At 37.6% G+C, this 22,739-nt stretch overlaps 1 protein-coding gene across 2 annotated transcripts in view; it reads left to right on the forward strand.

Moving 5' to 3' along the window:
• LOC116882942 overlaps positions 1–20,820 on the forward strand; it is a 48,757-nt gene extending 27,937 nt beyond the window's left edge. The window contains exons 5-10 of one of the 2 annotated variants that reach the window (XM_032883670.1): positions 3,022–3,082; positions 3,190–3,236; positions 3,626–3,701; positions 13,797–13,898; positions 16,248–17,222; positions 20,483–20,820. In XM_032883670.1, the coding sequence (XP_032739561.1) occupies positions 3,022–3,082; positions 3,190–3,236; positions 3,626–3,701; positions 13,797–13,898; positions 16,248–17,222; positions 20,483–20,675 (1,454 nt within the window). In that variant the 3' untranslated portion in view covers positions 20,676–20,820. Of the gene's footprint in view, positions 1–3,021; positions 3,083–3,189; positions 3,237–3,625; positions 3,702–13,796; positions 13,899–16,247; positions 17,500–20,482 lie in introns of those variants that run through there. The other variant, XM_032883682.1, reaches the window with a different exon arrangement.
• The last annotated feature ends 1,919 nt before the right edge of the window (positions 20,821–22,739 follow it).

Raw genomic sequence — 22,739 nt, forward strand, 5'->3', positions numbered from 1 at the left:
TAAAATGATCCTCTCTTTTCCCTCTTGCAACCTTAATTCTTTCTTTCATGCTCTGTTTCCCTCCTCTGCTGATTACACTTTTGGAAGAGTTGTCCCTGTTCATTGTGCCCATTCCATTACTGTTCACTAAAGAGATTCTTATTGACCACCCATAATCTGATTTCTACAACTCTCTAATTATAGTTCAATTGGAAGATTGTAGAAATTCAAAGAATAGTTTTCTATCCCTATCTTGCTTAAATCTCTGTAAGCTTAACCTCTGCTGTTCATTCCTTCCTTAAAATTTTCCTTTTGGCTTCTATGATATTGTTTTCCTCAATTTTTTCCTACCTAAGTGTTTTTCAGTTTTCTAGCTAATATATTTTTTTTTAAGTTTTCTTTTCTTTACTAATAATCCCTCTCCCCTACTTCCTCTCTGCCTTTTGTCCTGCTCAAATCCTTGATGCCTACTCTTCTTAAGAATCTGTCCTGCTTTTGGCAACTGCAAAGCTGGGGAGATCCTGGATGTCAGATCTCATTGTCCTCCCAGTCCTTCCACTCCTTCCCTAATCCCCTCAATACAATGGTTTGATTAAAAAAAAAAAAAAAAAGTCTTTTCACTTTACTTTGTCTCATCTTTTCCTATTTTTAACTTTGGCCCCCTATATCAGTATCTCTAGCACAAACCTTTCTCCTGAACTCCATGTCAGTGTTCAGGGTTCATCTGGCACCAATAAACTGAACACATCAAAAACTGAACTCTTAGTCTTCCTTCTCCTGCCCCTACCTTCCCAGATCTACTCTTGCCCTCTCTGATCTGGGTTATTTTGGTGGCCTCCTGCATAGATTTCTTGTCTCTCCTTCCACCAGTCATTCCTCCAGACTTCCACAAATTTATCTGTCTAAAATGCATATCTGGGGCATGTGGGTGGCTCAGTTAAGCAACTGCCTTCAGCTCAGGTTATGATCTTGAGGTCCTGGGATTGAGCCCCGCATCGGGTTCCCTGCTCATGCGGCAGCCTGCTTCTCCCTCTTCCTCTGCAGCCTTCCTCCCTGTGATCTTTCTCTCTGTGTTTCTCTCAAATGAATAAATAAAAAGAAATAAAATAAAATGCACATCTGATTATGTCATTTTCTTGCTTAAAATCCTTCAGTGGTATCCCATCTAATAAGCACCAGATTCCTTAACATAATGCTTCATTACTTGATTCTTGGCGTCCTTTCTAAAAACCTCTTTTTTAACCTCTATCTTCGGCTCAGGTCATGATCTCAGGGTCCTGGGATCGAACCCCACATCCGTCTCTCTGCTCAGCAGGGAGCCCGTTTCCTCCTCTCTTTCTCCGCCTGCCTCTCTGCCTACTTGTGATCTCTCTCTCTCTGTTAAATAAAGAAATAAAAATCTTAAAAAAAAAAAAAAAGAAAAGAAAAGGGGTGCCTGGGTGGCTCAGTGGGTTAAAAACCTCTTTTTTATATAAGTTTATTTATTTTTTCAGTAACTGCTGCACCCAGCATGGGGCTCGTGCTCATGACCCCAAAATCAAGAGTTGCACACTCTCTGACCGAGCCAGTCAGGTGCCCCTCTAAAAGCCTCTTAGATTTGTTTCCCATATGTCTCACATGTCTATTTCCCACACAAGTCCTATCTATCCTCCTAGTGTTTGTACACTCAACTCCTTTATTGAAATGTTTTCCATCTTGTTCTTGGTGGACTTCCTCTCATTTCTCAGGATTATCTCAGTGTTTCTTTCAAACTACCTCTGAAACCTCTGTCCCAGTGCAAATTTAACGGCTCTTTCTTATGTACTCACATAACACATTGGTGTGCATTCATCATATATTATGTATTATGGCAAATGCTTTGTTTACTTATGGCTCTTCCCATACTAGACTCTGAACTCATTGAGGTGCCAGATAGATTCAGCTGGAATTACCTGAGCTATCATTGCTCAAATGAAAACCTCACCCTTGTGTATGTGTGTGTCTGTGTGTGTATAAAGCCATATGGAGATGTTTGAAAAAATATGTGCGTATTGAGAAAAATATTTCAGATAATGATCATTCTTCATATAAAAAGGCCATAAATCAGTTCTGTTATTTTTACAAAAATGAATTCCATTTCATTCAGACCGCAAAATAATGAAAATAGGTTTCTAAAATCTCTTACTATAAATTGATTCTAAATATGTTCACCCTAAAATTTATAGTATTTGAAAATAATTTGAAGACTTGGAAATGTGGGTGCCAGTTGAAAATTCAGTGCCAGTTGAAAACAATGTCCTAACAAACACTAAATGAATGCTTCCTGAATCTTTCTTCACACATGGTCCTAAAGAAAGGTCCCAAATCAGCTCTTTTGAGAAGTTCTGGCAATTGGCAGGCTAGGAAAGGTGAATGAATACACGTAAAGAAAAAACATCTAGAGCATGAATCTTGCTGAAAAATTTCCTCAGAATTCGTACCCAGAAGATGAATATGGCTCTCAAAATCCATCTTCTCCAAGGAAGTACTCAAACTTTAACCTCACTATACGGAAATTTTTTAAGATAGGTCATTTCCACCATGCAAAAAAAGGTTCCTGGCCCATCCACAAAGATCAGTAGATTGATCTTACTTCTAATTATTCAACTGTGGTTTTAAATAATGTGCCTTAAAGGAGAAATGATGTCATAGGTGTTTATATTAACCAGAAAGTATTAGTACATTTCACTAAATGCAGAGGCAATTAAGATCAAAGAAGTAAGTTTAAAATTATTTCTTTCTGAATAATGTTTGAAGCATGTTATTCATGATCATGACACAAACTTTGTCCTTCGTATGGTTATCCTTAAAAATTTACCTTTTGATACAGTAGGGTCAACATAAAAAGCCTGTTTCTTTTCTGTATCTTTGATAGTGTCCTTTTAACATACTAGATTTAAATTTAATGACTAAGAATTCTAGTGGTAGAATTTTTATAAAAATTATAAATTACTTATAAAACATGTTATACTTTTCTCATCTTAAATTTTTTCATACTTTTTAATATTTCTTCACATTTTATAGATAAACTCATTGGAGTTCATTGTACCAATGGAATTAACAGAACAGGATACCTTATATGTAGGTAAGAATGATATAGGTGCTAAATTTTCAAGTCTGTCTTCTTGAGAAGAAAATTTTAAAGTTCAGCCTTACCTATATTGTAAAATTAAAATGATATTTTTAATTCAGGTACCTTATCGATGTTGAAGGCTGGGATCCAGATACAGCAATTCAAGGTATTTTTAGAAAGTTTAGCTAAAAGCAAGGACCAATGTTATGAAAATATCTAGTGCCATTTAAATGAATTAAAATATAGAAAATAATGATTTATTTCTTTTTTATTTAGTTATTGCCTTTCGTTAATACCTTCTCAACTTAATACATTTTTAAGTAGATTTTTCATATAGCCATTTATTATGAAAAAAGAAAACACAGGAACATTAAAAATTAAGGTTGTGATGTTTTTATATAAAATAAAAATTTTTAGGATCTCATCACTGCTACCACAATAAATCATTTTATTATATAATCTGTTAGTTGGTGAACAAAATCCAAGGATCTTGTCACAAAATTTACCTCATTAATTTTATTTGACCAACATTAATCCTTCATTGATTATTCTTAGCTTTTGGTGAGGCCCGTGGTCATCGAATAGATGGATGTGTGTACTTAAAGGATCTCAAAACTCGACCCATGAGAAGGTAAATTTTAAATGGACTGTGAGTTGTATCTTATCCAAGGATCTTATTCCTTTAGTAGATTTCTTTCTTATCCTTTGTAGGTTTCTTAAATTAAAAACCTTTGTTATAATTCATACTGTAAAATATAAAAACCAAAGGAAAACTAATATATATATCTTTAGGACACTCTGCTGGCTATAACTGATTTTTGTGTTAAATATATTCAGAAGTTTTAGGAAACTTTTAAAGAATGTTGATCATAGTTAATTAAAATCCATCTTGTTACCGTGTCAAAAAATTCAGACTTTGTCATCTCCTAAATTTAGCATCATAGGGCATGGACTAAATTATTTTGAACTGGAAAAGCTTTAAGTATACAGGTATTATCAGTCAGTCACCCTTACCATATCAGAGGATCCTTGAGATGCCTCTCCTAAAATGGTAGTTTTTGATTTGGCAATATAGTAGATATAGGTGGAATATGTTTTAAAAAGACAGATTCCTAGGGCCCCCCCCATATAAAGCTACTAATTTAGTAGGTTTGGTGTGGTGTTTAGGGAGAGAAATGTCAGAAACTTGATTTTTAAATCTCCTCATAATTGGGGGCTAGTGTGCTAAATCATATAAATTGACTAAGTAATTCGTGGACTGCCAACCTGAGTAAACTGAACTATGTACCCTTTAGTAAGTAAATGATTTGACTTCTTTGACAGAACTTTTGATCATCCTCTATTATAATAGTTTGAGATTGCCTTTTAGAAATAGCAACTCAGGAACACCAGAGCCCAACTCTTAGTTTCAGCTGAGGTCGTGATCTCAGGGTCATGAGATAGAGCTTCCTGTGGGGCTCCGTGCTGAGTGTGGAGTCTGCTGGTTTCTCTCTCCTTCTTCCTCTGCCCCTCCCTGCCTAATGGGCACTCATACACTCTTTCTCTCTCTCAAATAAATAAAGAAGGGACTCTTAGAAAAAATAGAAATAGCAGTTTATTTTAATAGTAATATGCAGTTGCTTCTTGAGATGTATACTGATTCGTGATACCAAGACTATGTATCGTCATAGAGAAGCATATTTTTCTTTGGCAAGAAATCCTGTGCCCACTTTATTTAAAAACTACGTCAAGCAGAACGTGTGGGTGGCTCAGTCGATAAGCATCTGACTTTTGATCTCAGCTCTGGGCTTGATCTTGGGGTCGTGAGTTTAGGCCCCACATTGGGCAGAGCCTACTTAAAACAAACAAACAAAGAAAAAAACCCATGTCAAGCAGGGACACCTGGATTGCTCAGTTGGTTAAGCGTCTGCCTTCGGTTCAGGTCATGATCTTGGGGTCCCAGGATCGAGCCCTGTATTAGGCTCCATGCCTAGTGGGGAGTCTGCTTTTCCCACTTCCTCTGCCTCTTCCACCCCAGCTCATGTTCTTTCTCTCTCTCTTTGTCTCAAATAAATAAAATCTTGAAAAAAAAACTGCATCAAGCAAGTTACTCGGACAAAAAATTTAAGACGGGCCAGGATACAGCTTGCTTGTTTATTCACTTTGAGAGTGAAATTTAGTAATTCAATAAATGTTTATCAAATAATCTGATATATTCTAGGCACCATTCTAGATGCTGGTGATATAGCAGCTAACGGAACAGACTAAAATATAGAGCTTACATTCTAGTTGGAGGCAAACAATAAACAATTTAAATAAGTAAGATATGTAGCTTGTGATTCAGAGTTAATTACTGTGGAAGACAGTAAACCTGGAAAGGGGAATAGAGGTTGTTGAGATGATGGGGGAAGGTTGAGATTTAGAAGGATCACCAAAGAAAGCCTCACTAAAAAGGTGACATGTGACTAAAGCCCTGAAGGAAGAAAGAGAGCAATCCATGTGATTAGGTTTGACATTTGACCCTACCCAGCGTGGACCCTGTTGTCAGCCATCTTCAGTGTTCTTACCAGGAGCCTAGATTCATTCATTCTGTTGACTTTCCATTCTGCCAGTGTGGTAATTCCCAATTTGGAGAATTTTCAACAGCTTCCCTTCCTGAGCTGGTAAGTATCATAGTCAAACTATGTTCAGCTTAGCTATGAATTAAAATTATTTAACACTGCTTTACTGCTGATGTTTGTTAAACTAGACAGATTAAAGAAAATTAACTGGAGAGAAAATGCAAAGGTAAGAAAAGGGGCAGTTAGAGCCCACTCATTAGAGAAATTTGGCAAGAAATGGAAAGAGGATGAAAATCAATAGGAAACTGTAGGATCTGTTTGCTCATTACTATGACCACACGACAAATGTGATACCCTAACCATTCCATTGTATGTATACTACATTGTATATATACTACAATTAGTTAACATCTGGGCTGTTTCTACCTTTAAAAAATATATATGTTTTATTATTGTTAACATATAATATATTATTTGTTTCAGAGGTACAGGTCTGTGATTCATCAGTCTTACACAATACATACCACTTACCACAACATATACCTTCCCCAGTGTCCATCACCCAGCCACCCTATCCCTTCCACCCCCCCTCCATTCTAGCAACACTCAGTTTGTTTTCTGAGATTAAGAATCTCTTATGGTTTGTCTCTCTCTCTCTAGTTTCTTCTTGTTTCATTTTTTCCTCTCTTCCCCTGTGATCCTCTGCCTTGTTTCTCAAATTCCATATATCAGTAAGATCATATGATAATTTTCTTTCTCTGATTGATTTATTTCACTTAGCATTAATATCCTCTAGTTCCATCCATATCATTGCAAATGCCAAGATTTCAGTTTTTTGATGGCTGCATAATGTTCTATTGTATATATATGCCACATCTTTATCCATTCATCTTTCTATGGACATCTGGGCTCTTCCCATAGTTTGGCTATTGTGGATGTGGCTACTTATAAACATTGGGGTGCAGGTGCCCCTTCAGATCACTACATTTGTATCTTTGGGGTAAATACCAATAGTGCAATTGCTGGATTGTAGTGTAGCTCTATTTTGAATTTTTTGAGGAGCCTCCATACTGTCTTCTATAGTGGCTGCGCCAGCCTGCATTCCTGCCAACAGTGCAGGAGGGTTCCCCTTTCTCCACATCCTCGCCAACACCTGTCATTTCCTGACTTGTTAATTTTAGCTCCACCTTTTTTTAAACTTCACTTTTTATTTTTTTGTGATAATTATTTTTTAATTCAATTAATTAACATATAATGCATTATTAGTTTTAGAGGTAGAGTCATTGATTCATCAGTCTTATATAATACCCAGTGCTCATTACATCACGTGTGCTCCTAAATGTCCATCGCTTAGTTTACCCATCCCTCCACCCCCATTTCCACCTTTTTGCTATTGTGAATAGTGCTGCTGTGAGTATGTGTGTATTTGTATTTATTTGAGTAGCTGTCTTCAGTTTTGGATTAATGAGTATGAGAGAACAGTGATTCTCAAATATGGCTATTTGGGGGTTACTTGGGGGCTTGTATAGAAGTGTAGACTTCTTGGCTCACCTATACCTAGTGAATCAGACTGTCTGAAGAGGGGCCTTGGAATTTTTTATGTGTTTTTTTTTAATGCATTCAGAATGATTTCTGTTGCTAATAGGTCACATTTGGGAATCACTGTAATAACAAACCAGGTTTCAGAATTGAAATTAATAGGATAAACTGCTGAGCTGAAACCAATATGATGACATTTATGGAGAAAGAAGTGTAATCCTACAATTGTTGATTTTTTTTTTTAAATTGCACTGACAAGATGTGGAAGCCTTAGTAGTTCAGATGAAAATAGCAGGAATTTTACTTGATGTAGTATGATGCAGCTGATTAAAAACTAATCTACTTTAAAGGTCAGCTTTTAAAGTTTCAGATCTCAGTCAAAGAAGTTAATAATTTTACTATACATACAGTTTTGCCATGTTTCAAGTATTGAGTTCAGTTATGTGTACACATTTTAAATCACTGAGAAACCAAGATGAGTGATAACTGAGCCCCAGCTCTCCTTTAACATAGCACTGGGACAGTTAAATTCTCTCAGAAATAAATTAGTAATAGATTTTTCAGGTGCCCTTTGGCTCCCAAGTGCAATGAACAAAATTTTCATTGACCTTGATTATTACTTTTATAGAAATGAATTCCCAGCATGCAAGAAGGGAGTGTGGGAAATGTTAAATGGGACATAAATATGTCAGGTGTTTATTTTTGAAGCATACAAGTAGAGATGTAGCTCCAGAGCCTAAAGTTAGAGCCAAGGGCAGCAAGACTTTAACAATTTATAAAATTTAATATTTATATAATATTTTAATATGTAACTATATTGAGGAATACTTTTATAATTTCAATATTTATATTTTAATTTTATATTTATAAATTTTTATTTATATCAATTTTATATTTAATTTTATATTATAATTTTAATATTAATATAGCTTTATTGAGGAGTACTTTTCAAATACTTGTATATATTTAAAGTATACAACATTGTGATTTGGTATATGTATATATTCTGGAATGATTACTAAGATCAAAATAATTAACATATCTACCACCTCGCTTAACTCTTTTTTGGGGGTAAGAATGCTTAAGATCTCAACATCTTTGAAGTTTACAGTACCATATTATTAACTCTCTTCACCATGCTGTACATTAAATCCTTGGAACTTATGCTGCTTATAATTGACAATTTGTACTGCATTTTCCTTGTTCCCCCTGCCACTATCCCTACTGGCAACCATAATTTTATTCTTTGAAATGAGTTGGGGATTTTTTAGATTCTGCAGAAAGTATTTGTCGTTCTCTGCTTGGCTTATTTCACTTGGCATAATGCCCTTCAGATTCATCCATGTTGCAAATAGCAAGATTTCCTTCCTCCTTGTGGCTGAGTAATATTCTGTGTGTGTGTGTGTGTGTGTGTATGTTTGCCACCTTTTCTTTATACTCACACATTGAAAGACTTTTAGGTTGTTTTCATATCTTGCGTATCGTGAGTAATGCTGCAGTGAACATGGGAGTGCAGAGATCTCTTCAAAATGATGATCTCAATTCCTTTGGGTAAATACCAAGGAGTAGGATTGCTGGATTATATGGTAGTTCTATTTTTAGTTCGTCCAGGAACCAACATACTGTTTTCTGTAATGGTTGTACCAATTTACGTTCCCATTACAGTGAATAAACAACTACACTGATAAGATTTGCAGGGGTTCTCCAGCTTTCCTTTACCTCTGTGGGGTGAAATCCCTCCAAGGGGATCCCTCCTGGCACTGAGGGATCTGAACTGGGGGAAAGGGTGATTCAGGTATAATGCTTGGTTTTCTGAGCTCCACAAGGTTTCTTCCGCTTCCTCATTGTGGTCCAGAGCTTTCTCGGGCTGTTTTTATTAGTTTGTAGTTTGTTATTGCTTTGTTGTTTTGGGGAGAGATGAACATTGGCAGCTCCTATCCCTCCATCTTGCACGTGTAATACCTCTATACAATATTAACTTTAAGGATGAAAGACTGTTTACAGCTTAGATGTTTATATGTTAGAATTTTTATGTGTGTTATTATAAAGGGATTTTCGTGTAAAATTGGACATAGTAGTCACCATACTTGGTACTTACTTTTGCCAAGTATTTCTTACTGAACTATTTATATTTAAAAATTTATAAGAGGGACACCTAGGTGGCTTAGTTGGTTAGACATCACACACTTGATTTCAGCTCAGGTCATGATTTCGGGGTTGTGGAATCAAGCCCCACTTCAGGCTTTACACTGGGCATGGAGCCTGCCTGAGATCTTCTACCTCACTCTTGGCCCCTCCCCCCATTTTCTCTCCCTCTCAAATAAATAAATAAATAATTTATTAGTTTAATTGTGCTTCTAATTATTGAAAAATAAAAGTAGGGTTGCCTGGATGGCTCAGTTAGCTAAGCATCTGCCTTTGGCTCAGGTCATGATCCCAGGATCCAGGGATCAAGTCCCACATCAGGCTTCGGGCTCACTGGGGAGTCTGTTTCTCCCTCTGCCTCTCCCCCTGCTTGTGTGCTTTCCCTCTCTCTGTCAAATAAATAAATATTTTAAAATAAAACAAAAGGCTATTAAAAGAGAGGAATTTTTTATTGGCCAGTTCATAAAGTAGGAGAGGTCTTAGACCCAAGATTTCAGAGCAGGAGAAAAATGATAGCACTAGACCTTCTGCTTTCAACCATGACAGAGTAATAGGAACCAGATTTACTCTCCCACCTAAGTAACAAACAATTAAACAACTTAAAAAGCAGAGAAAATATATTAAAAGATAATTTTCAAGAAATTGGATAGCAGGGATAAAGGACAGTTATCTCCGAGAAATGGTGAACCATGGACATCGATGACCCAGGATTGCTCCAGTTTACTGCCTTAGAGTTTCCAGGCCATGGCACAGGAAAGGGGGAGTCATGGCAGAGCCAGATGGATACCGTTAGTTAAGGAGAAAGAATGATCAGAGACACCGACACAGCTAGTGCTGGAGAGGAGAGAGCTGCACAGAGAGAGAAGTCTCTAGATCAGTAGAGAGGCACCCTGCATATAAGGAAACTGTAACTACTGGAAGATTAGAGGGAATGTTTTTCACACAGAGTCAGGAGTAGTGCCTTTTCCCACCAGCCAGATTGGAAAACAGACTAGTTGATAGGATACTGGGTAGTACTTAGAAGGGTCTTGTTTCACTGGTGGGGAATACTTAGCCCTGGACTGAACACTACTCTTAGTTTACCTAATAATTCTTAAAAGCAACATGTAAGAGGATCAAATTACTTCCAAGCAACTTAACTGCCTCCTAAAACAAATCTCAAGAATATTTAAGTCAATACCAAAATACACAGCACAATGAATTTGGGTTTTTTTTCCCCTAATTTTTCTCAGTTTCTGTTCTGAAAATGTGGGAGGTTGCGCAGTATAATGAAAATAATATTAGATTGAGGGGCGCCTGGTTGGCTCAGTGGGTTAAGCCTCTGCCTTCAGCTCAGGTCATGATCTCAGGGTCCTGGGATCGAGCCCTGCATTGGGCTCTCTGCTCAGTGGGGAGCCTGCTTCCCTCTCTCTCTCTGCCTGCCTCTCTGCCTACTTGTGATCTCTGTCAAAAAAATAAAATCTTAGGGGCGCCCGGGTGGCTCAGCTGGTTAAGCGGCTGCCTTCGGCTCGCGTCATGATTCCAGGGTCCTGGGATCGAGCCCCACATCGGGCTCCCTGCTCAGCAGAGAGCCTGCTTCTCTCTCTCCCCCTCTCCCTGCCGCTCTGCTTACTTGTGCTCTCTCTCTAGCTCTCTGTCAAATAAATAAATATTTTTAAAATAAAAAAAAAATAAAATAAAATCTTTTAAAAAAAGCTGAAAAATATTCCATTGTGTGTACTTACTATACTTTGTCTATTAACTTATTGATGGACATTTTTAGGTTGTTTCCATATCTGATGTATTGGGAATAATGCTTCAGTAAACATAGGAGTGTAGGTACCTCTTCCAGATCCTGATTTTCAATACCCAGGTGCCCCTACTTACTTGAAATTCTTAACACACGTTTGAGCACACATTTTGTGAAGTATTGCATATGTTAATTGGCTTAATTATAACAATTACTTCACAATGTATATGTATATCAAAACATCAAAATGTATACCTTAAATATACAGAATTTTAAAAATACCTAGAAGCATTCCATTGATTTCTACATCTTGTACAAACTACCATTCCATTCTCTTGATACATTATCCAGTTTTTTAAAAACACTTGTCCAGGATCACTGCCTCCATTTCTTTACCTTCTTATTCTCTGCCTAAATGTATCCAGTTTGTTTTTTTTCCACTTAATTAAAATTTCCTTGTCCAAGGTCAGCAACAACCTAGCCACATCCTATAGCTTTTCTTTGCAATATCTGGCATTATTAACCACTCTCTACATATACTTTAAATTTTTTTTAAAGATTTTATTTATTTATTTGACAGAGATCACAAGTAGGCAGAGAGGCAGGCAGAGAGAGGGGGGGAAAAGCAGGCTCCCCGCTGAGCAGAGAGCCCGATGCGGGACTCGATCCTAGGACCCTGGGATCATGACCTGAGCCGAAAGCAGCAGCTTAACCCACTGAGTCACCCAGGCGCCCCATACTTTAAATTTTTTATTTTGCACACAGTACTATCCAGGTTTGCCTCCTAATATTCTCATATCTCCATTCACCTTAGTTATCTCCTCTTCGTCCTTCCTGTTGTAGATGTTTGATAAGACTGTCTTTGGCTTTTATTCCTGTAATCCCATTTTCTTGTCACTTCAGCTCTTATTTTTACCGTATGACCCCCAAATCTTTCTCACAACTGAACTTCATACAAAATCTCACACTTATGTAGGGAACATTTTCTTTTCAAATTATAGGTGTTTTGGCAAGTTTATATAATAGCTCATGAAAAGAATGACTTTTGTATTTGTTTTTTAAAGACCACGTCTGTTTTATAATGCACTAAAGCATTATCGTCTTTCAGAGTTTAAGAGGCTAAATAAAATTTAACCAAAAATTGAATTAGGCCTGTGAGCTAGGAATTTCCTCCTTAGTACTTATTCAAGTACCCTGGGAGGAAGACTTACTGGATATTCGTTTCTTACTTTTTACAGGAGCTATTCAATTAAATTTTCTCTTGTGTTTTTCTTCCATTTGAAGCCTTTTCCATGTGCTTGTTTATAGCCTTTACCTGAGGAAATGTTATTACCAATAGATAGCATATGTACCAGAACAATGGTAGCATCCTTTTTACTAGAATTTAGAAAAATAATTTTTGAACTCAATATTCTCCTAAGGTATAGTGATGGTCATTTATAGACACTGAGATATAATTCTTCCTGCCTTCTTTTCTGCCCTCTATCCCTGAAAAGATTGCCTTTGTAGCATGTTCAGATAGTCATTTTTCTACTTTTTGAAACTAAACAACATTGTAACGGTATAAAAATCTTAAGTGTCCTTTAGCATAAATTCAGTGAGGCATTCCTAGAGAATACCTTCCACTTAATTTTATCTTCTCCATAAAGATATAGTATTCATTTAGCATCTCTGATATACTGCTCAGGAATTCTGTTAAGCATTTCTGTATGCCAGGCGTAGTGCTAAACAGCTGTAGAGGCTGGGAAGAGGCCTTGCCCTCAAGGAGACAGGTGAGTAAAGCCAGCAGATACAACAAAGTGTTAAGTGTTATGATACAGAACACACTACTCATCCTTTTCCATTCCACAAGTATTTATGGAGTACCTACTTTGTCACAGCACTCTGCTTGACTGAGAATTCAGCAGTGAATAAGACAGACTAGGTCCCTTTCCTCATGAAGCTTTTAAGTCTCTGTGCAGTCTCACGAGGCCATATATGAGGGAATTTTGCACTGATATTTTCTCTACTTGGAATGGTCTGTCCTTGCATAACTGATTCCTTTGTTCAAATGTCACCACCTCAGAGAGTCAACCTTTCCTGTCTTAATATTGTCCCCCTCTCCCAGTTACTGTCTATTATACTACCTTGGAGTTCCTACAAAGTGCTTATTACTATCAGAAATTATATAATTTATGTACTTGTTTATGGTCTGCCTCTCCTTTGAGAGCAGGGACTTGCCTGATTTTGATCATTACCATTATCTTTAAGTGTTTGAATGGTGCCTGGTGCATTTTGGACACGTAACAAGTATTTGCTGCATGGAAGAGTCAATGATTGGATGTATGGTACTGGGGAAAGGCATTAACAAGGTAATTTCAGATAGTGGAAGTGGGTAATCAGAGGAGGTATACAGAAGGGGAGAGTTAGGGAGGTCTGGTGTCTGACATTATTCCCACTCCCCCTTTAACTCCTCCTTCCTCATAAGTGCCTATGCCTAAAGCCCTTAATTTTTATGATTTCTTGGCCACAGGAGATACTGTTTACATCCTCAAAGTTGGAAATCCGAACATCCTAAAATTTTGCTTGACTGATGACCTCACCCTTATGGTTCTTAAGCTTTATTCTTTTCACTAAGGCAAAATGGCAAAATATCCACAGATTTTTCTGTGATGCAAATGGTGTGCAGTTGTGCTTTTTTTCTTCCTTGTTTTGTGCTCAGCTTATGTGTTTAAAAGCATATGATCTTATTTTTGATAGAATTTTTAAAAATTTATTGATATTTTTCCTCTAGTAATCTTGGAATGGATGTCTGGGATTCTGATGAAGATGCAACTCTCCCATCTAATTCTATGGAAGAATCTGGAGATTGGTCCCCAAATGAAGACTTTCATGGGTAAAAGCAACATAATTGTAGATGAATATTTTATGATAGTTTAGATACATATTAATGATGATAGAGTAGGGGAGAAAAACCATGGGATTGGGTGTCAGGAAGTCTGCATTCAAATCTTGATTCTGCCACTTCTAAATTGTAGGTAATATAGAGCCAATGACATAATGTTTTCAGGCCAGTGTTGTTTAATGTATAACATAAAGCATTGGACAAGATCAGTTAGCCTTTCTTAAGTTGTATTTTAAGGACATATGAAACTAGTATTTTATGAGGTTTTATTAGTTTTATAGGAATAAAAAGTGTTAAGTCAAATAAATTTTGGAAATGCAGGCTGATGTCACCATGAATACTAGCTTACTAGAAGCCCTTCAAATTCCTGAAGTAAAGAAATTTATTAAATTTTATTGAACCCAGCATTTCCCTAACTTATTCAAGCACAAAACTGCTTTCCTCCCTGACAGAACTAGCATTAACATGATATGGAAGACTAATGTTCTCCAAGCTATTTGGCAAATATTGAATTAGGTAATCTCTGTGATCCCTTCAAAATTTTAAATGCTATGATTCTAAGTAATAATTTGTATTTATTCTACCAATATATCAGGAAGTGGATTAAGGTTATCAAATGTTACTAGAATTTCCTCTGACTTACATATATATATAGATATATATATGTATATCTTTTATATACATATATATATTTATAAATTGATAGGAGAGAATTTAAATTTTCTTACAACCTTTTTTTCTCTATCTTTCCAAAAAAATTACACTCTTCTCTTGGCATTTTTTTTTTATAATCACAGGATACACAATACTATTTTAAATCAAGAGGAATATTTGGCACTTGAATTTTTTTTTTTAAAGATTTTATTTATTTGACAGAGAGAGAGCAAGAGAGATCACAAGTAGGCAGAGAGAGAAATGGAAGCAGGGTCCCTGCTAAGAAGAACACGTGATGCATGGCTGGATCCCAGGACCCTGAGACCATGACCTGAGCTGAAGGCAGGGGCTTAACCCACTGAGCCACCCAGGTGCCCCTTGGCACTTGAATTTTTAAACTGAAATATGTAGCAAGAAATTGATATGATCTACTGTGAACTGAATACAAGCTGGACTAGACAGTAGTCTCCCGTTCTCCTTTTTCTCAGCTTCAGATCTCACCCCAAAACATGAAGCATTTTGCCACCTGAGTGGTACAGCTTTTTCTCTCTGCCCCACCTGCCTAGAAGGAGTCCTGACTTGAACAGGGCCAGGCACTGGGGTGGGCGTTAGCTAACATCACAGGATGTGCGTGAGCCGTGTGAAGAGCTGTACAGAGCTCTTCTGTTTACCCTGGCAGCGCCTGTCTGCTCTGACACAGGCTCTTCCTGCACATAATGTCTGTACCCCCATTCCAAGGAAGCATTTGTTTATCTTCAGTGAATAAAATCCTTGTGAAAGTCTCTCAGAATTTGGTGCCAGTAATTTTGTTTTCAGACACTGAAGGGTTTCGTTGTTAATCTTTGTTTAGGTTGTGTTTTATTTTTATGAAACTTTCCTTTTCTTGTTGCTAGGAAACAAAGTTGTAACTTTTTAGTCAATTATAGTATCTCATCCTGGGTTTTTAAATACTTATTTCTATTTTAAATGCTATCTGTTCCTCTTCTCGACCCTTTCAAATTGGTGTGTTTTCCATGTTATGGAAGTTTGGCAGTTCCTTATGAAACTAAAATTGGATTTAGGATACAACCCAGCATTTGCACTCTTGAGCATTTATCCCAGAGAACTGAAAACTTGTTCTCACAGAAATGACATGAATGCTCATAGCAGCTTATTTATAAAACTAAAAAACTGGAAATAGTCAAAATGTATTATTTATTCCGAATTATTTTATACCATAAGCTCCATTAGTAGTTCTTAGGAGTAATTATATAAAAATCAATATATATTTTCTTACTTCTTCCCACATGAAGTCGGTACAATAATCCAGCGTGTCATCAGCCATATTTGTAGGATTACTTCTTTAACCCATCAGATAGATTATGATAAAAGTGAACTGGTTATGACATTTCTCTAAATGAAAAAATGTTGTGAAATGTGTTGTGGTCTAGTTTTTAGGGGAAAAAATTACTGTTTAACACCAACACACTTTTGTTTGGAAATCTACAAGTTAATAGTTACAGGAGAGAGTTTGGGGCTCATAAGCACAAACAAAGGAGAAAAATGAAAATGTGGCACAATTCAGTCCAGGGGGACATCACAACAGTTTATGTCCTGTTGAGCTGAACAAAGGGAGGTTTTGCTAATGGCATAGATTTATCCTTTATTATTCAAATACTTAGTATTTATAGCCTGTTTTCCCCCCAGCAGGACTGGGAAAAGGTCAAGGCTTCTTAATGACCAGCACCCTCGAAATGATGTACAGATAAAGGATTATGATTATGTCAACAGTGGACGTTTCCAGAGGCATGGGGATTTGTATAAACACAGGTGTAGTGACAGCATGCCAGAAGAAAGACACCTGAGAAATTGGGATTTGGGTAACAAAGGACCAGGACCAAGATGTTCATTCTTTGCTAATCGCCAGTGTTATGATGTCTCTCAAGAGGAAACAGATTTCAGTAAGATACATGGAACCAGACCGAGACCATTTCATGATCCCCAGCCTCACAGTGACTGCCATGAACCAGATGCTGGAGATGATTTTGATTTTGTTAGCAAAGTTGATGGACAAAGGAGACATTCCATTCAGAATCATCAGGCCTATAGCAACTGTTGGGAAAAATTTCCAACAAAAGATTATGGTTTTATCAACAGAAGCTGGGGACAAAAACGATGGCCTTTCTATAACCACCATGAGTACCCACTTCGTGGTGATTTTCAGGACCAATTACTTGTACAGAGTTCTCATTTTCTCAACAAGGGTGGTGGTTTTCAAAGGCAAAAACCCTTCTACCAGAACTATTTTCATGATGAAATTAATTTGGAAGATTTAGAATATACCGATGTCATATCAGAGCACACACGAGGATCTCTACATGACCATTCCAACAATGATTTCTCAGAGAAAATGTCATTGAAAAAATATGTTAATAGAGGTCATGGACAAAGACTACCACCTTTTCCAAAGTTTAAAAAGCAAAGGCATTTAAGAAATTTTGATTTCAACAGTGGAACAAAACCATGGCATATATCTTCCTGTAACCACCCACGTAATGATCCACAAGAACAGGTTCTTTTGGAAGACTTGGATTTTGAACAGGAAACATCCTCACAAAGACCACGGTCTTTTCGGGACTCCCCACTTCCTGATAACATAAATCCTGACTGGCATTTAGATAAGTGAGTCATTTTGTTTTGCACAGTAAGAAACGGTACTTGACTCCAACAAAACACTCAGACTTCTTTCAGATTAGGTATTTGTATAAAAGTTGTATAAATTATCACCCAAAGCTAAAATTCAGATTTATTCTTATATAGATTCAGTTTGTGATGAAGGTTTATTTCTGATGCTGTGAATTATAAATTTACCTTTATTTCCTACAATTGCAGTAAATATACAAATTAGATTTAAATGGTTTAGCTTTTCACTGTAAGCTAGTAGTAAAAAAAAAACAAAAAACAAGAAACAGATTTCTCAGAGAAAATGTAAAATACATTTACAGTATAGTACTGTAAATGTATTTTACGATTTTTGAATAACATTTTCTTTTCTCTAGCTTATTGTAAGAATACAGTATATAACACATGTAGCATAGGACCACATGTTAGTCAACTGTTTATGTTACCAGTAAGGCTTCTAGTAAACAGCAGGCTGTTCCTAGTTAAGTTTAGGGGCGTCAAAAGTTACGCGTGCATTTTTGACTACACAGGGATCAGTGCCCCTAACCTCCAGTTGTTCAGGGGTCAACTGAATTCCTTCTAGCCGTCCTACAAATTATTTTTTCTTTAATTTTAATTCCATTATGGTTAACATACAGTGTTAAATTAGTTTCAGGTATATAATAAAGTGCTTCAGCAATTCTGTATATTACTCAGTACTCATCAAGATAAGTTTAGTTTTTTTAATCCCCATCACCGATTTCACCTGCCCCCGACCCACTGCCTTTCTGGTAACCATCCCTTTGTTCTGTTTTTTGGTTTGTCTTTGTTTGTTTGCTACAGATTTTTTTTTTTTTTAAGATTTTGTTTATTTATTAGACAGAGATCACAAGTAGGCAGAGAGGCAGGTAGAGAGAGCGGGGGAAGCAGGCTCCCTGCTGAGCCGAGAGCCAGATGCGGGCTCGATTCCAGGACCCGGAATCATGACCTGAGCTGAAGGCAGAGGCTTTAACACACTGAGCCACCCAGGCGCCCCTACAAATTACTTTTTAATACACACACGCCAGTAGTCCTCTCTCTGCCATGCAGTAATCACCTCTCAGTGCCGTTAGTTGGGAGCGTCTTCAGGAGAGTAGGGACTGCAGTGAAACTGAAGTGTAAGGCAGGAAGAGGGGAGGCCTGCCATCTGAAAGGGAAAGAACGAGATAAGAAAGGATAGGAGAAGGGATAGAAGTAAAAGGACAATCCAGGAAAATAGAGCACTGTGCTGGGATAGAGAATAAGACCACAGAAGAGAGGAAGGTTTGAGAAAGGAGATGAAGAGTGGAGAGTTACTATGTGCCTTCCCTTTCAATTCAGAATGTTTCCTCCAGTTGTACATTATTCTACACGTACCTGGAGAGATGTGAATTTTACCTGTGGGCTATGGGCTGTCCTGGTTTTATTCAGAAACTTCTTTTTTTCCTCTCCTACCTTTCCTACCAGCAGCTTCCCTGCCTTCCTCACTTTCCTCACGTCACAGGGCCTATGGCACTGAGAACTGCAGAGACAACGTGGTCAGAGGCAAATACTGATTTAGCCACAAAACCATCCTTTTCAGTCCTATCCCTGATTGCTACCAGTGATATGTAAACATATTAGAAAACAAGCATTTTGTGAATCCACACGTATGCAGGGTTTATATACCACCTTGGCAGATCCTGGCCACTGCCTTTAGAAGTGATTGTCACTTCTCCCTTGTGGTTTGGGGATTCTAAAACCAATCAGTTCATCTTCACCTGGGTTACCAGTGGCTACTAGTTGGTACTAGTTAAGCTAGAACTTTGTTTCATTTCCTTTGTAATAACTTCACTCTATTCCATGATTATTATGTCTTCTATTGGACAGGGTAAAAGACAAGATTGGTCAATAGAAATCTCTCACTCTGGGTTGCCTGGGTGGCTCAGTGGGTTAAAGCCTCTGCCTTCGGCTCTGGTCATAATCTCAGGGTCCTGGGATCCAGCCCTGCAGCGTTGGGCTTTCTGCTCAGCAGGGAGCCTGCTTCCCTTCCTCTCTCTCTGTCTGCCTCTCTGCCTACTTGTGATCTCTGTCTCTCTGTCAAATAAATAAATAAAATCTTAAAAAAAAAAAATCTCTCACTCCTCTTAGGACAGCTTCTCTGTTACTGATGATGCTCTGGATTAGGAGGATTATAGTATTCAAAAGAGGCCGTCTTTGGCTTTCTTTTTCTTGTTCTTGTCACTCAGTACCAGATTTGGGGTCAGGATTATAAGCATCCTATGTGAAAGAATAGCAGTTTCAGTATAAAAGGATATTCCATACTGATTTATATTTAACTACTCAACAGAAATCAGATTGGAGTTTTTGTTTTAAATTACCTAGTTTTTCTTAATTTACTAATTAGCCATTGACAGGATGAATTGGCTCAAAGGTATTCGATCAGATGGAGACACCTAAAGGAAAAATTGAGATAGACCAAAAGAGACCTTGGTTTGAGGGGGAGAAGGGCAGATGACATCCAAGACAGGATTTCACCTGACTCTTCCTTTCCACTTACCCATTACTGACAGGCCCAAGTATAACAGCATATTAACAACTTGGAGAAGGGACTATAGTAGGAAAAGAAATAAGAATTCTTTACAAACACTATCAAATATTTACATTAAAAATATGCTGGAATTATCCCACAAATGTATATTTTAGTAGAGGTTAATTGGAAAATTTGAAATTTTTAATTGCATACCTGAAACATACATGAAAAGCAAAACTTACAATTTAAAACAGGTGAGTCGTTAGCCTTCAGCTTCTCAGTGTCAAAGAAATATTCTAAAAGAGACCGTCTATAAGCTACATAACCCACTGATTTGCTGCTATACTGAAATGATTCTGCTAATCTAACTTCATAGTATAAAAAGGAACAGGCAAATATAGCTGCTATGGTCCTAATTCTCTCTGCAGGGTAAAGAGGGCCCTACCTCCTTTCATGGGAGATGCATTCTTACTTTTACCATGTTGCATCATGCAGGGATTCTCCTCCCCCCTTCACCATTTGACTGTTGGTGAAAGGGTATACTCACTTCTTCTAGCACAATGCCCCCCATAAAGTCTGAATCCTGTTCTGTGATTATAATTAACCACTTGCTTCTGCAACACTGGCAAAATGATGACAAGTGTTGAATGTTCTGTAATGGGCACATGGGTGTGTATTTTCCTATTGTTGTTTATGTTTGAAAACTCTAATAATAAAAAATTAAAAATAACTGTTTCTGTTACATTATTAGACTGGTGTATCCAGAAGATAATCGAAGAATACATTCTTCAGATGGATTTAACCGCAGGAGACAGAACAGACTGACAGCATATTCTTCACAGGAACTCCCATCTTCATGTGTATTCCAAGAAGATGGTTCAGTTGACTATTGTGGAGGCAGAAATCCAAGAGATATGGAACAGCACAAAAGGTCATATTTTTAAGCTACTGATTATAATTAGAGTATGCCTGTCAATTGCAGAGCTGGAGAGGGAGCATTATGACTTACCATGAGAAAAAACTGCAATTGGTACTGACTAGTTCACTTTAACAACCGCCCACCACTTATCTATATTTGCCCCCTTTGCATTATTACTGGGCCAGAAATCATTTCATAATAAAATAAATTGTATGTCAAAAGGTAACCTATGTTACTACAAAATTAGCCATCTATATCTTTCAATTTTTTGTAAGAGTATTTATAAATATAAAGAAACTATAATGTAGAATATATATAATTATTGCTTTTTCAGAACTGGAAATTTGATTTATTGAGGCTCTGTTTTTAGTTATATATGCTTATGAATTGCATTTCTGGTTGCAAACTTTATAAAAATTAATTTCTTTGTGAATTTTTATTCCTTTGTGAAATTTTATTCCTTTGTGAATTTATACCCTGTTCCAGTTATTGTGGGCATACAGCAAGAGATTATAGCTTCCACCTCGCTGATTAAGCTACAAAATTATAGAGTTCAAAAACCCATCAGAACTAAATTTTTAAGTCTATAACTCTCTTATCACTGGTAGTGACAGGAGAAGGAAAAATCCATTGTAGACAGGAATAAGGAACCACCTGAACTTTATAGAATTTTTAAAGTTTCCACGTAGGCTTGCATTATGGATCACTTACCAGCTTTCCCATGGGTTTCTACCAAATCACAGGGGTAGTACACTGGCAGAAGAGCTGGGAGAAATCCCTCTGAGGCATACCAGGTCTTCACTGAGTGCTAGGCACTGGCTCCCCAAAGGCAGACAGAAATCTCCTGAGGCACAGAAAACTGACTGAAAAGGAAACCTTTGAGGAATGTTGTGGAAGAGTAAGAGGAAGCTTTGAAAATTGCCCTTGAGCTGGCCACTGGAACAGGCTGCCAAGTGATGTATGGCAGTCCGGTGGAGGGGATGCTAAAGTAGTCTAGGTCTTTGATACTCCAAGTGGGCCTGACAGCAGCACTGGCACTACCAGGCAGCCTGTTGGAAATGGAGAACCTAAGCCTCACCTCAGACCTACAGAGTCATTTTTTATTAATTAGAATTAATTTCTATTTCAACAAGATTCCTAGGTGAGTTATATACACATTAAATTTTGATAAGCATGACCATTTTTTAAAAGATTTTATTTATCTATTTGAGAGAATAAGCAAGAGAGAGAGAGCACGAGTAGAGTGAGGAGGGAGGAATAGAGAGAGAAGGAAGCAGACTCCCCACTGAGCAGGGAGCCCAAAGTGGGGCTCAGACCCAGGACCCTGAGATCATGATCTGATCTGAAGGCAGACGCTTAATGCACTGAGCCACCCAGGTGCTCTGATAAGGATAACTTTTTAAGGTGTATTCTGATCCTTAAAATTCTACTTAAATAGTATGTGTGATCAGTCACTGGGTGGTGAGCTATACAGAAACTAAATGCATGGTCCAAGAAGGAAATATTCAATGTAAGTAATGCAAGGAGGTGTCATTGAGGAACCAGGAGTTGAGCTGGCCCTGAAGAGCTGGAGGAAGATACAGGTCATGTTAAGAGATAATGAAATAAGAATACTGAACCAGAAGTAGTGAAAAGGAACAGCTTTCCTGCAGTGGAAAGGGAGGTTAACTAGGACTGTTACCTCTGTTCCTGCTAAAATACCCCTGAGGCCAACTTTTCAGAAAGAAGTAAGTCACTTACCTTTCTCTGAGGAGCTTAAGCTGGATGCTGAATAGAAAGGTCTGAGGTCTAATGCAGGCCTAGGCCAAGGGCTGCAGTAGCACAGGGAAGCAGCAGTTTATTCTGACTTGGAGATGTGAACTTGGCCTGTCCTGGCCAAGGCTATAAGAGGCATCTTGTTCCCTCTTCCTCTCTGGTGTCCCTGCCATTCATTTTTTGTAAGAGATGCAAGATACAGAAGCAGGCCTGAACTAAACCTACTGCCTGAAGGCTTCACTGCAGGCATTCCAGCTGAGTTTTGAAGGTAGAGTGGGGCAAAGGTGCTCAAGTTGAGCAAATAACCTGAACAGTGTTGGGTGAAGCAGCAGTC

The sequence above is a fragment of the Lontra canadensis genome, unplaced genomic scaffold (assembly GCF_010015895.1).
Source record: "Lontra canadensis isolate GAN:19392208 unplaced genomic scaffold, GSC_riverotter_1.0 scaffold3, whole genome shotgun sequence".
Taxonomy (NCBI): domain Eukaryota; kingdom Metazoa; phylum Chordata; class Mammalia; order Carnivora; family Mustelidae; genus Lontra; species Lontra canadensis.